Raw genomic sequence first — 15,886 nt, 5'->3', positions numbered from 1 at the left:
TTCATGTAAGGAAATTTCCCCAATATTGTTTAGTGTTCACGTATGTGTTGTCTTCCTGTATGGATGTTTCCCACTACTTGTAATTTAATGGGGAAATTTCCCCATTTCGTATTCTTTTATCACCATATTGAAAGTCATATTTAATGTGGGGATATTTCCCCACTTTATTCATGCTGTTAATTACAATTAGTACTTGCACACACTTCTTAAACTTACAATTATATTTGAGGAAAAGTGGGGATATTTCCCCAGTCTAAAGGTCTTTTTATTTCGGGGATATTTCCCCATTTTCATTTTTTTTAATTCATTATGAGCATAGATGAGGAATAATTTCAATGTTTACATTTGAATGTATGTTATAGCAAGGAGTTTCATCATTCTTTGTTCCTGCATGAATATAAAGTTAACATCAGGTGTTATTCCGGATAAATGTTCACTAATTTTTAGCAACTGAATTGCCTTGCCTTCTTCAAATAAAGATGTTTTTTACAATAAACGTTGACAATCTTTTTGTTTACTGAATTTGAAACCACACTAAAAAGAGAATAAAATAGATATTCTCTTTTTCAAATAGAACGCATTTATATTCATTTAATATATTATCATATCCAGCAGATTTATTATTCTTTAATTTTTTTACAGCACATTTTATTTCTTCTACTGTTATTGGAGAATTTAACAATTCGTCTATATCTGGTGGTAAATTATTAACATCAATATCTATATCAATTTCATCATGTACATTATTTTCATTCATGGATTTAAAATAATCATGTAATGTTTCTACAGATATTTCAGATTTCTCATCTTTATTTTTAACAAATTTATTCAAAATTTTCCAAAACTCTTTCCCTTGTTTTTTTGACGTATTTCTCAATTTTTGTTCAAAGTCAAATTGATAGTTTTTGTATGCTTGGTTTGTAACCATCTTGTATGATTTACTTGTCTCTAGTAGTTGTTTGCGTGTTACTTCATTTTTATGAATGTTATAACGTTTTCTGGCTTTATGAAATTTTTTTCTCGAAGTGAGACATTTATTTGTGTACCAGGGTTTTGAGTTCGGTTTCTTTCGTGATTTGTAGTGCGGTTTTGAAAGTGTCGCCTTTGCAGTATTTTGGAAAAGCTCATTTATTTCTCCGGTGATGTTGTCTATGTCTTGTTGAGTGCATGTATCACGTGTGTGTATGTTTTCAAGGTCATTCATTATATTGGTCAGCTGATCTTGACTATTGTGAAATGTATTTACAAATTTGTTTCTGTTATTGTCGTTCCACTTGATTGAAGTTGAGTTTTGTGATGTATCATGTATAATTTCATCATGTGGTAATACTGATTTAAAAACAATGTGTATTGCATTGTGAACATCAGAAAAAAGTGGTACAAAATCAAGTATCTTAAATTCATTTACTAAAGAGAACAATTTAGATGATAAAAGCAAATAATCAATAACACTGATATCTTTACATGTAGTACGTCCAATACCTATATCAGAACCAAGTCTGGAGTTAGCTATATAAACATTAAGTTTTTTACACATATCCAACAGTTTATGACCATAATTATTAATATTGCAATGACACTCTGACATTCGGGATAACGGTATGTTTTGAAGCTTCAATTGTTCATAATCTAACATGTATGACAAAATTTCATCATCACTTTCTAACTCAAAAATACCAATCAATGACTCATCAGGAACAATAAAATCATCTCGTGTTCCCGTTTTTGCATTAAAATCTCCAATAAGAGAGACATATGAATCAAATTTATCAGCAAATGTCAATAATTCAATTTCAATTTCTTCAAATGCATCATTATTTGCATATTTAGAATTTTCCGGTGGTATATAAACAGCACCAAATAAAACATCTTTTTCACAGTTTAGTAGACATTTTTGGAATTTAAACCACTGTACATATTGACTTTCACTTTCAATAAAACTGATGAACTGTTTCAAAATATTTTTGTATATAATTACAATTCCACCTGACTTTTTAGTTGCACCCTTTCTATTCTTTGTTACATATGAAAAACCATCAGGAAGATCAATTATATCTAAATCATCTAATTTAGTTTCAACAAAAACTAATACATCATATGTTTGAAAGATGTTTGAAAATTCAGTAAATTTTAGTTTAGACTGTAAACCACATACATTAAGATAATAAACATTCAGTCCAGATAAGTGTTTATTTTGATTCAATACAAAATTGTTTCGTTTCCTTTGTCCTCTTGTACGCCTGTCCTAGTGTCCTGTGGTGGTATAGACTCTATAGGATTCATCGGCATGGTCCTGTTGTTGTTCCCAGGTACAGACATCGGAGTGTGTTGGTCAGATGGTGGCTGTTGAGGTCCTTGATCAGATGGTGGTTGTCGGGGTCCTTGTTGATGTTGTTGGTTTATCTGAGGCACACATTGACGTGGATCGAAACGCCTTTTATTGATAAACAATTTATCCTCTACCAATACTGCTTCATGTCCCTTTTCACGAGCATCTTTCAGAATTGGTATAAGTTCACGCCTCCTTTCTATTATTTCTACTGGAAATTGTTCATGAACATAATATTGGGGTTTTTGTTTAAGTTCTTTTTTTGCTGCTTCCAAAACTCTATTTCTGTCTTTTCTCCTTTCAAACTTTGCAAGTATATTGCGTGGACCTCTGTCCTGTCTGGGCCTAAGCCTGTGCACAACATGAAAATTTATATCTTTACTTTCAAGTCCCAGTTCTGTTTTAATAAAGTCTTTTACTTTTTCTTCTGTGTTTTCTGTTGGATCATGATCATCATAAATGCCTTTAAATATAAGATTGTCTCTCATAGACCTTTTTTGCTGATCAATGATTTTTTCCTGCAGTTTATAATTTTCATCAGTTAATGTTATATTTTGTGTTTCTATTTCTTGTAGTTTTGAATGAAGACCACCAAGACCCTTGTCTAATGACACAATATTTGATGTTTGTGCTTTTAAATCAGTTTTGATGCCACAAATTTCACTGTCCAGCTTATTACAATGTTCTTCCATATCTACTAGCCTTGATAGTATATCTTCCAAAATGTCAAGTTTTTGCAATTTTTCTCTAACTTCATGCATAAACACTAATAAATCAGGATGAGGTGGAGTTGATATAGGGTGCATCATAGGGATTGGCACTGACGGTGTCTGATGTCCCATCTGAGCTGGTGTTGTATGTGGGGCTTGTAAGTGATATGGGGTGAATGCATAGCCATTGTCTGCTCCATAAAGAATTTGTCTAGATGTGGAAATAACGTTACTAGATAGCGGAGTATCATTTAAGTTCGGTGTTGAATATTGATTAGTACATGATTGCATTAGTGTTGGAGGTAAAGAGTACTGTTTTGAACCTGAGTCGTTCAGGTCGGCCATCTTGTTTGGTTTGTTTGGGGACGGAGTATCTGTTGTTTTTCGTTTATTATGATTCATACCAGATAAAGTTCTTCATAATATAGTTGGATCATTAGTTCAATCAATGTTTCACACAAAATAACTGATCATTGTGTTATCACACTACTTATAACTTCTTTATAATACTTTTAGTCTCTACACACTATTTCACGACTCCTACCCCTGCCGCCATCTTTCTTTCTTACTTGATACCCATATCTGAAGTCCAGACTTGAAATATGTATTTGAACGTGAAACATATTTTATTTATTCTTTGGCAAGAACAAGATTTTCTATCTAAAATGACCTCTTTAAAATGGTTTAGATAATTAAAATATGCTTATGAATCTTTTGTGGATAGTTGTCTTATTGGCAATCATACCACATCTTCTCTTTTTTATTATGAAGTTTATGATGTAAATGGCTCTCCACCTCGTTGATATAACTGACTGTGAATGTGGTAATCGCAAACGTATAAATACTGAGGAAAAGTCGAAATTTTAAGTTTTAAAAAAGTCGAAATTTTGAGTTTAAAAGAAGTCGAAATTTTGAGTTTAAAAGAAGTCGAAATTTCGAGTTTAGAAAAAGTCGAAATATCGAGTTTAGAAAAAGGTTGAAATTTCAAGATTTTAGAAAGTTAAAATTTTAAGATAAGAAAAGTTAAAATTTTGAGATTTGAAATGTCAAAATTTCGACTTTGAAAAAAAAGTTCACAGCCAATTTTATTTTTTCTATGTCCCTAATACGCTTCCGTAATATCTCTATTTTGTTTGTGTTCGCTTTAATTCACTTTACTATATTTGTACGTTGGATTTATGCAGCCCACATATGTGTTCATTGTTTAATGTTTTACATCCTCTCTTCCATTATTGAGTATTTGAAGCATTGTTTAAAACAAGTATTCATCTGTATGAATTATGCGACGAAATTTTCAAATCAATATGATTATATGCGTAGACTATTCGAAAATATTTCAACTTCTAAAAATTCTTTATAACTTAACTCATAGTCTGAAACTGACAATGTGTGGAATTTGCATTTGATCAATATTCAAACATATTTCATTTTGGCAAATTATAAAAATCTGCTCGAAATTACTATGCTGAAGCAGAAGTTTCTATGCATAATTATTGTATATAAAACATGTTTAATAACATATTTGTATATGCAATTAGCTTCAAGTATTAAAACGAGACTCTGTCTAATAAAGCATTCGGCTGTGTACATTTGTTATTAAATTTTAGGGGTTAGACAGTTTCTCCCTTATTTCAACTTCACTACCCCAACACTCACTTCCCTCCCTCTAACGCCTATTTCCCTATTTCTTTTGCATGAGACGGAAATCGGTCACCTTTCCCTGATTCTCCGAATCCCATTTTGAACACCTTAAATCCAGCTTCTTTCCCATGTTCTCGTACCGCTATCCATTCCCACACAAAATGTGTGATAAGACAGCTTTTCATTCATACACCTTTAGACTAAATAAATATCAAACGTTACCGTTTTATTGTATTATTTTTATGTTTTATTTTTCTGAGATGCATAAGTACATGTAAGCGTTGTAATTTGTTAATTATTTCTTATGTCCCCGTAGTCAACGGGGGCATGAAACGTTCCCCTTGACTGACCGTCCGGCCGTCCATCATTCCGTCCGTCCCATATTCGTTTCTGCACTTTAAACTTTTAAACAGATTTTTCTCGTCCAAATTTAAAGCCGAGACTCAGAAATTGCAAACAAAGTTTGAATTTAGACAAAAAGTCTTTTGCCGGTCTAGAAGATAGAGTTAAGCCCTTTTTAAATTGGAAAATAGCTTGAGAGGGGATATGGATGTTCTCAGCAACATTCTTCATTTATTTTATATATTTTTTTTGGAAAACGTTCTGAAATGACCTTTTATATTTTTATACATTTATGTAATGTTTTATATACTTATTAAAGAACTGATGTTCAATTATTTTTTTTATTTGGTCTTTTCTGGTTGCTGATTGATTTAAATACTCATCCTATGTCAATGTTTAGACAATCTGATTAAAATTGAAATCTGTCACAACTCACGTGCTCGTATATAAATATGAAGATTTCGAAATCAGAGGATATATTTTGATTCGATTGGTGCTTTGCTTACTGAACAGAAAGAACAGAATGTAGTCATCCATGTAGGCAAAGCATAGACACAGGGTCGGTATTTTAGGCCGATTGTGTTTTTTACTTCTTCCAAATAAAGGGCCTTGCTGTAATCGTATATACGTTTATGTCTAAGTATATATGTTTACATATTGAGTCTTTACTTTTTATAGCTGACTATGCGGAAAGGGCTTTTCTCATTGTTAAAGGTCGAACGGCTACCTATAGTTGTTAATTTCTGTGTCACTTTGGTCTCTTGTGGAGAGTTGTCTCATTGGCAATCATACAACATCTTCTTTTTTTTATATTTACCGTTTTGTCACATGTATGTAATAATTAAGTATAGATAAGTAAACAAAACATTAGAATCCCAAACAATAATTGAATCAGTTTAATGTGCAAAATTAGTTCAGCAGCATACGGTTTTATATTTACACAAAAACGCGATCTGATTGTCAAGTACGAAGATAACGTATTTAGATTTGGTTTACTAGGTCATGTTTTGAAGTTTCAGAAAATGTTTACTAAGCCAAAACTATAGGTGAATGTCAATCTAACATGACTTTGTGTGATATGACATTGGATTGATATTTACTTCTCCTTGAATGGGATACTTCAGTGCACATGTTATAATTATTATCTCTGAAGGTTTCATTACTTATATACGTTAACTTAGTTAGTGTTATTATATTTCAGTATATCGGCAGTTTTTTTTTCAGAAGTCAGTGTATGTGCTTCAGTGTATTATAGAACTGACAAACCTGACTTTCCCCCGGTTTTTGGAAGAATTCGTGTTGATTAAATATTTTGTATTCTGTGATTTTTGTCAGGTTGTTTCTGTATTACTTTAACATATATAAATATGCAAGACAGAGGCGGATTAGGGTTTGGGGGGGGGGGGGGGCAGGGGGCTTGGTTCCCCCTTTTGGGAAAACATTTGGTTGCTTATATAGGGAATCACTGAAGTGTGACTGAAGCGGGTCCCCTCTTATGTCAGTCAGTGGGGCCATTTATGAAAATTTCTGGATCCGCCACTGCAAGATATGGTTTAACCTGCATCTTTGGTATATAATCATCTTTTTTCGATATAAGTATATTAAGGAGATGTACCAGGTATGATTGGTAATGAGACAACTATCCATCAAATGTCAAATGAAGTTGATGTTAGCATTTATAGCATTTATAGACACTGACGGCCTTCAAAATGAGAAGAAGAAAAACAACTCAAACTGTATGGTCTGCTATAAAAGGCATGGAAAATATAAAGCAATTCAATTGAGAAAACTAACGGCCTTGAACAATCAATTTTATGAAGAAACAAAAATTGATAGTGTAAAGTATGTCACATCCGTTACATGCAAAATAATTTTAAGGAGGTTACGAAAATCAGACAAAAATTCAAAAATATGAAATGCGAGCATCCTTAACCATTTTATCTATGACCAGATATACTCCTTTGAATTTGACGTTTGTACGAAACCAACCCTACATTTCATTGCAGAAAGAAAATCTGAGTCAATAACTGTGTTTATAAATATTTTCGATATTTGAGGTGACATGGTACAAAATGTAACTAAAAGCTTGTAGTAGCTTACTGGACAAGATTAAAGTTAACTCATGGCAGCATTATATATATATTTGTTTTATTTGAAACAAAGAAACATTTTGCATTATTTGTTTTTATGCCAACTTAACAAAGACTAAATATTTAACCATTGTAGTATTAATCCATTACATAGAGATATACATAACATGCAAGCTCTTCTTGTATGATCATACTCACACCACATCTTCCTATATCTAGATGAAAGAAAGATAACTCCACTTAACATGTAGGCCTCGGACCACAATTATTCTTCGCATTAAAAAATGTGCAGCGCTTCAAATATGAAATAAATTTAGCTGCTTTTAGACCATAATTATTATAATAAAATATGCTTGTCCCAGATCAGTGTTTTTTCTTTGTGTAGCCCTATTAGCATGTCAATTGTAGCATTTGAATCTTGAATAAATGACGAAGGCTAATTTCTACCCTACTTTCATTTCAGCCAAATCACTTCTTTCACTTTCAAAAATAATTTTTATCCACATATGCACCTGATATGCCCACTTAAATAGTAAACATTCTAAAGAAAACAGACAGAACACTTTATTTAATAGTGTAACGAAAATCGGTCATAGTTTATTCATTTTTATGTGAATCATCAGTTGTCTTTCCCTGTTAATTGTGGTTTCTATATGTATATCAGTTTCTCCATAGTTGGAGCACCATGTATTTCTTAAAACACCCCTAAATATAGTCTTGATTTTCACCCCTTCAAGTATAATGGACCGTTCCATATGGTAGTATATAAGCCATCTCAAGACAGAGAAACTTTGTCAGTTATATGTGGACCGTTGAAGTGTTAACATCAGGATTAAATATTCCAACTGGTAAGTAGAGTGAAATAAGTGATTCCAAAGGATATATATAAATAGTGTTCGGATTTATATGTGGATGTTGCAATAGTGATTGTGATACAATGTATAAAGTGAATCTGATATATATAAGTGATTTGTATTTGTGAGAATACAACGTGTTTACTTGCTGGTGTTGCAAGTTGTAATATTGTGGAAGTGTATTAGTGAAAGTGCACTGTGTTAAACCTTACCAGTTGGATAATATTCATTGTGTGTGAACTCAAGGAGATAGTTAGTGCGTGAGTTCAGCTGTGTTTATATATATATTCCTTGTGCATTGATGGATTTGTGCATGTGTAAAGGTGTCATTGTGTTATTGTGGTTAGTTGCAGACTAACAAGGTGATACTACATATTGGTTGTAAATAGAAGTTGTATATATGTGATCTTGTGTTAATACGTTTTGTGTGATACTTGCTTGATGCATGTTGCAAAGTAATCTGTTGGTGACATTGTGTAATAAAGGGCCGTTAGCATGTTGCATAATAATTGACATTGTGAATAAATCGGTCTGATACATGTTGCATAGTGATTGCATGGTGACATTGTGAATATATATTCTGTTATGAAACATTGTGTCTGTGCATTGTGAATGAGGTACTTCACCTCAGTAATTAGATTTAAGTGCATTGTGCTGTGTATGTTCGACATTGTGAATTCATTTAAGGGTGTGTTAATTGTTTTGAATAGGACAACTGGTTATGGTGAAAAATTGAGTTGAACACTTGAAATCCTGATTTATTCAGATACGGATCCATTGATCGTCCGGTTACACGTTACAAATTTGGTGGCAGCGGTGGGATTTCATGTGTTGATTTTGCTACTGTAAATATTTATATGATTGAACCAGTTGTAATATGATAGTTGTGTTTGTAGTCAAAGTCTTGTACATTTTAGTAAGAAGGGACATTTAGTCAGTTGAAATGGCAGAAAATCTGTTTGATTTGGAAATTGGACATCAAGTGAAATTGAAAACTTGGAATATTGTTTCAGACAATTTTTTATGCAAATTCATCCTCTTATTCTTTACAAAAGGAAAATGATTCAGGAATTAAAGATGGTGTTGAATTAATAAGATATACTGTAGTGTTTGGAAGAAAGTAACCGTGAGCATGAAAAGAGGAAGCATTTTGGGGTAAAGGATCAATGTATATGTGTCTATAGATAGTTTTGTAGTGTATATAGTGTACATAGTTAATTTGAGTCCGTCGGATGGGGACGTTAAATCCGAGGCCCCGTGTGCAGGAATATGTCACGCCCTGTGCATGTAAAAGACCCCTCCTGTAGATTTCGATAAGAGTAGGCTCCTTGGGGCCGCTGCAGAGGCAAAATTTGTTAGGGATTTGTCAAGTTTATTCTTTGGCAGTGACACTCAAAATTACAGATGTTAATAGGAAAAAGGTTTATGTTGGAAACAGCTATTTTGAAGTGGGAAATTTTAAAAAGTTTTATTCGGACGAAAGGAAAGATCCGGTGAATAGTGTTTGTGTATAAGAAGAAAGTTTAATGTGTTTTGATATGGCTGACAGGAATTAGGACATAGGTAGACTTTGTTTCTACGGGTTGTGCCTTGTGATGTCATCAGTTAAGACCTGATAGACAAAATGGTAGGCTGACGTTGTGGTCAGCAGATATGTCCAATGGAAATAGTGACTGCACTATGGTAAGAGTTCGGGTATGAAAAATGACCACTTTGATAGATGATTTATCAGCATGTCAGATGTATTCAAGGAGTCATGCGAGGACGCATGGATTTTTGAGGCGTGGGTAGTGTAACGAAAATCGGTCATAGTTTATTCATTTTTATGTGAATCATCAGTTGTCTTTCCCTGTTAATTGTGGTTTCTATATGTATATCAGTTTCTCCATAGTTGGAGCACCATGTATTTCTTAAAACACCCCTAAATATAGTCTTGATTTTCACCCCTTCAAGTATAATGGACCGTTCCATATGGTAGTATATAAGCCATCTCAAGACAGAGAAACTTTGTCAGTTATATGTGGACCGTTGAAGTGTTAACATCAGGATTAAATATTCCAACTGGTAAGTAGAGTGAAATAAGTGATTCCAAAGGATATATATAAATAGTGTTCGGATTTATATGTGGATGTTGCAATAGTGATTGTGATACAATGTATAAAGTGAATCTGATATATATAAGTGATTTGTATTTGTGAGAATACAACGTGTTTACTTGCTGGTGTTGCAAGTTGTAATATTGTGGAAGTGTATTAGTGAAAGTGCACTGTGTTAAACCTTACCAGTTGGATAATATTCATTGTGTGTGAACTCAAGGAGATAGTTAGTGCGTGAGTTCAGCTGTGTTTATATATATATTCCTTGTGCATTGATGGATTTGTGCATGTGTAAAGGTGTCATTGTGTTATTGTGGTTAGTTGCAGACTAACAAGGTGATACTACATATTGGTTGTAAATAGAAGTTGTATATATGTGATCTTGTGTTAATACGTTTTGTGTGATACTTGCTTGATGCATGTTGCAAAGTAATCTGTTGGTGACATTGTGTAATAAAGGGCCGTTAGCATGTTGCATAATAATTGACATTGTGAATAAATCGGTCTGATACATGTTGCATAGTGATTGCATGGTGACATTGTGAATATATATTCTGTTATGAAACATTGTGTCTGTGCATTGTGAATGAGGTACTTCACCTCAGTAATTAGATTTAAGTGCATTGTGCTGTGTATGTTCGACATTGTGAATTCATTTAAGGGTGTGTTAATTGTTTTGAATAGGACAACTGGTTATGGTGAAAAATTGAGTTGAACACTTGAAATCCTGATTTATTCAGATACGGATCCATTGATCGTCCGGTTACACGTTACAATATAATAATTGGGAACTATATTCCTTCATTATGGTCTGAAGCCTGCACATTTCCAGTATACATTGTATGCATGCTACTTACATGTAGGTGTTTTGCGTCGATCATCATTAGATACAAACCATATGAATAAATTCTCTACATCCATGGGAAGTCCCTTTGAGTATTTATTTGACTAATCTAATTGTAACAAACGTTAACAACAACAACAACAACAGAGTTTCACCTCTTTAAAACATTTGATATAAACACAATATAATATTAACGGATCAATTTATAAAAGAGTTACGAGAGACTGTAATACCAAAATTAAAATACATTTATATTATCTATAACATATATCAATATATCTAGCATAAAACACCATAATATTAAAAACAATTATACAAAAAAAAAACCAATTAAAATATTACAGTTGCAACAATAGTCACAATGTCGACGTCATCTTCCTATTTCCTGTTTGCACCAAAATTATCCTTAAAACCACGAGTTGGCAAAGTACAAAATTTAATGTAACTCAAAAACTATATTATGTTCTATGGCAAAAAGAAAAACAATATAAGTGGATCTAAATTTTAACCGTTTATTTACTCACTAAGGTGCTATAATTGCAGGTAAATGACGAAATTTTGACTTATTTTAGTGTTCTTGTATTTTATCTCAAAAACTATAATAGACACATGCAGGTAGAAACTTGAACAATAAATATGATAAAAAATACAAGATCTGCAAAAATACAAAACAATCGGAACAATAGGGTGACAACTTAAGGAAGGCATTTTCTCTTTTGAGACTATTGAACCAACTTTATAATGTATGTCCCGACCCTATACCATGATTATAACTTTTTTGTCAGTCAGTCAATAATATGGCCTAGTTTCACATCTAAATAAATATCTTATATCTCGAAAATGCAATAAACAGAGAAATTTGAAGAGGCAAACATTGGTCAAAATGGTAATATCTACATACAGTAAACTTCTTCTATGCACCAACATTATCATATTTATTATTATTAAGACTCTTTCGTGTATAAGAGTCATTGCATTAAATAATGTTGTTATGCCTAGGCCACGACCGTCCGTCCTTCTGTCTGTCTTCCTTCTATTTTTCCTTTCTTCCAAATTTCTCTCCTTCCGACCTTCCATCTTCCCGTCCAATTTTGTTTCGCCACTCTAACTTAATGTTTCCCTCATGTAAATTTAATGAAATTCAATGCAAGAACTACAACACACAGACAGGGCTCGAATTTGGGCAGTAAGTCATTTATCGTTGTAGAATTATACCCTTTAACGTTTACTTTGGAAAAATAAAAAAAAAATACCTTGAAAAATACCTTGAAAAAAAACAGGTTTTACCTTTGGAAATTGAAAAGGCTTGGTTGGGCTATTGAATGGTGTACTTAGACGTACGCATTTTTCTTTTAGTTTACTTATTGTAACCAACTATCTTGCATGAAAACTATACTAGTAGTATTAAAAGATAGCAACACATGATCACCAATTCATGATCTAAAAATATCAATTGTACCATTGGCTGACATCTTTTCGTAGTCATATCCCTTAAAAGACGTTTGTTTAAGAAATAATTCTATCCTGCCATGCTCTATGCTCATTTTAACATGGGTAGGCATTATATTTGTTAATATCTTAATACCGAGCGGCTGTGTTTACAAAGCGTCATAAGGACGTCATATTAGAATTGAATTTCCCTTTTAATGATTGTTTTTACCATGTGAGCTACATGTATTCAGGCTCATATAGAAGTATCTAGTAAATTAAATCAAAACGTGTAATCGTAAGTTGACATACTTAAAACTAAGAAGCCAGGATGTATGGTAACAATACACCTTATCGCTAATCCCGGCTGACCCTGCCGCTTGCACTTTTAACGTCAACAACAATCACTTTTCCATTGTGGCGTCAGATATTTTATTTTATCGCACCGCGGGTAAATTATCACGTTGTGATTGGTTTAACGCCGTCACGTGGTGACCCCCTATGAGACCGTAGGGGGTTAGTAAGTTTCATAGGGGGTTCGTGACGCGGTAATGGTGACGTCATCTATTAATGCTGTTGTGTTTCGTTGTTTATTTTACAACAAAACGCAGCAGAAAAAGTATAGCGTGCGATAAATTCGTTATACGGTTAACTACTGACCCCCTACGGATCCACAGAGGGTGAATAAAATCCATAGGGGACTCGGCCTCCGGCCTCACCCCCTATGGATTTTACTAACCCTCTATGGATCCGTAGGGGGTCAGTAGCGAACCATATAACTTATATTATGACGTCAACATTTTACGGGAACCTGTGTGATATCCAGCAATGGCGGACAAATAGCGATAAGGTGTATTGTCTAACGTGTATGTGGAATATTCGTCAAGGGGAATCGCACAAGACAATAGTCATAACATTACGAGAGCTAAATCACGAACTATCCAGAGCATACAACACCAATGTTTTAAACAGAAACAAACATGTTATTGTCTCTTAAATAAAATTTGCCCGAAACAATTTCTATCAGTCAATACGGATTAAGTTTCCTGTGTATGGGGTAGTATTACGTGTAAAGTTCTTGTGGTGTATCGGTTGTATCTTCTAATACATCAGAGTCTTGGAATAAGATGTCCATTTCGTTACCTAAAATGATAAGAGATATATTCACATTAGAACCAGACAATCATCAGATCTATTTGTGTTTTCTTGGAATATACGTTTTTCCTTGGTTACTTATTTGAACAGTTTTTCCTTTCTCTGTCTCTATAGTGTGGTGTAGGAAGACACAGCGGAGGTCGTTAAGCAATTGACATTATTTGTACGATCTTTAACAGAAAACTTGAAGTAAATAAATTCTCTGTTAGATTATAGTAATCATTGTGAAAAGGAAATTACTCTCTTCGTTATCATTATCGGAACTTTTTTTTGGGAAAATTAAATAATCTTCATGAGAGTCACAAAATAATATTTGACTATTCCATGAAAAACAGGTTACATCGTCTATGGTCAAATATCATAACGTAAAGAAGATGGTTGGTGCCTTCAAAATAGTTTAACTTCGTCACATTTTTTATGTGCCTGTCCCAAGTCAGGAGCTTGTAATTCAGTGGTTGTCTTTAGTTGCTGTAATCATAATATATTAATATATTTTCGTTCATTATTTTGTTATATAAATTAAGCCATTCGTTTTCTCGGTTGATTGTTTCACATTTGTCATTTCGTTTTTTTTGTATAGCTGACTATGCGGTATGAGCTTGGTTATGTGTAGAAGGCTGTACGGTCATCTATAGTTTGTAAAATTACTTAAATTGAAAACGTTTACTTAAAAAAAAATGATGTCGATTTCAACTCTACGTAAAAATTCCACAAAAGAACTTTGCAATTTTCTAAATTGCATGCATGTATGATATTGATCAGAAGAAAAATTTGCAGGAGTTTAAAACTATTAATGTCCACAAAATGGTGCAAATATAAGTATTGTTTAAAAGTACCTATGTGCAAACGAAAGTACTATGGAAGCTAGGAACAAATGGAGGACAGGAAGTCTCTGAAAATAAAACCGTCTATAAAAGATACTTAGTAATTTATCTTTGAAAAGAAAATAACTCTGCTAACCATCATCTGATGTAACCATCCCCTGACTTGATTCACGTGGTTCATATCTAGGCTGACGTGTTTGTAACAATGTGCCTAAAAAAGACAGATTTCAATATATAAGAAGCTGAACAAGTTTTAAAGTATCATTTATACATGCATCATATTTCTGCATCTCATAAAAAACTTACATTTTCGTCGAATGCAGTAGACGATCCACGAGGCAATCAAAGCTACTAATAACAATGCCCCACTCGACAGTAATAGTGGTTTCAAAATCTGCACAGTAACTGATGCTGAAAAAGCAAATTACGTAACCTTTATTTTCATCAGTCAAGTCTAGTTGGAGGACCCTTTAATTGAAGTAGTTTTGATCAAATTTATTAAGCTGTCCCGCATGTACTTTTTTTGATAAGCGCGTCAACTGTTTCTAAAAACTGTTGTCGTGTGTCCTGTTTGTGTTGGTTATGCGCGGGTCAAATAGATTAAAAAAATCTTTGAATATAAACAATTATATATTGATTTGCATTGAGTGTATCATGTGTATGCTGATTATGTTGACAACATTAAACGCGACCTGATGTTTAGTTTATATATACGAACGCAACCCTAAGTAATGCGACGGAATTGCTTCCCTTAGTAAGTTAGTAGTTAGTTAGTCGTAAGCGTTTGAGTTAAGAAAGGGCTTCTTAAGCTCAGTTGGTATATGAGCTGCCTTGTAACACAGATGTCCTGGGTTCGAGTACCGGAAGAGACAAAGATGATTTTTTAAGAAGAATCATGCTCTGTCTAACAATTAAAGACCACGGAAAGTATATCTAAATATAAATGAAAGTATCATCACTATTGCTTCGCATCACGGTGCGGAGCTATTAGTTTCAGTCGATATACACGCCTTCTTGAAAAAGTTACTTATCACATACAGAGTCTGATTGGTGGCTTTATGGCATTGGTGCGGCTTTTTAGAGAGCTCAAACTCGTATAGAATAATGACTCTAAGGTGGGCGAAGAGTGACCGGATTCCATCATGCGGTAGATACTTATATAGTCAGCCATCAGTCAACCATCAGCGATTGAGCTCATGAAGTACGTCTGTAGCTCAATCGGTATACGCGCTGCCTTGTAACACAGATGTCCTGGGTTCGAGTTTAATAGTACAATTTTTCGATGTCATTATAGATATGGTACCTCAGTGGCGTCCCACAACTGATCGTCTATTTCCAAGGGGACGACAATGTGTTAAGGGAATGGGGTTGGTGTGGCTGTTTCCGTATCATAATTTATTATCGTCTGGTGCAACACTTGCTTAATATTTTTGTTGCTCGAAATTTTCACATAAGATCACATTGTACACTTTTTACTAGACCTAGTTCTGCATTCTGAATTAACATGGGGACATTTATACAATCATAACATTTAAATACTTTGTTACATGTAAACTTAAGTGAATTTTACCTT

General features: G+C 33.4%; 1 protein-coding gene across 1 annotated transcript in view; it reads right to left on the bottom strand.

Moving 5' to 3' along the window:
- Positions 1 to 14,444: 14,444 nt before the first annotated feature.
- Positions 14,445 to 15,886, bottom strand: part of LOC134701319 (uncharacterized) — a 28,631-nt gene continuing 27,189 nt past the window's right edge. Inside the window, exons 6-7 of the mRNA XM_063562454.1 lie at positions 14,620 to 14,724; positions 14,445 to 14,524 (exon numbers count right to left, since the gene is read on the bottom strand). Of these exons, the coding sequence (XP_063418524.1) occupies positions 14,445 to 14,524; positions 14,620 to 14,724 (185 nt within the window). The remainder of the gene's footprint in view (positions 14,525 to 14,619; positions 14,725 to 15,886) is intronic.

This window comes from Mytilus trossulus, unplaced genomic scaffold (assembly GCF_036588685.1).
Source record: "Mytilus trossulus isolate FHL-02 unplaced genomic scaffold, PNRI_Mtr1.1.1.hap1 h1tg000234l__unscaffolded, whole genome shotgun sequence".
In the NCBI taxonomy this organism is placed as follows: Eukaryota; Metazoa; Mollusca; class Bivalvia; order Mytilida; family Mytilidae; genus Mytilus; species Mytilus trossulus.
The sequence above is the reverse complement of the archived record's forward strand: the minus strand, read 5'-3'. Positions and strand labels throughout refer to the sequence as shown.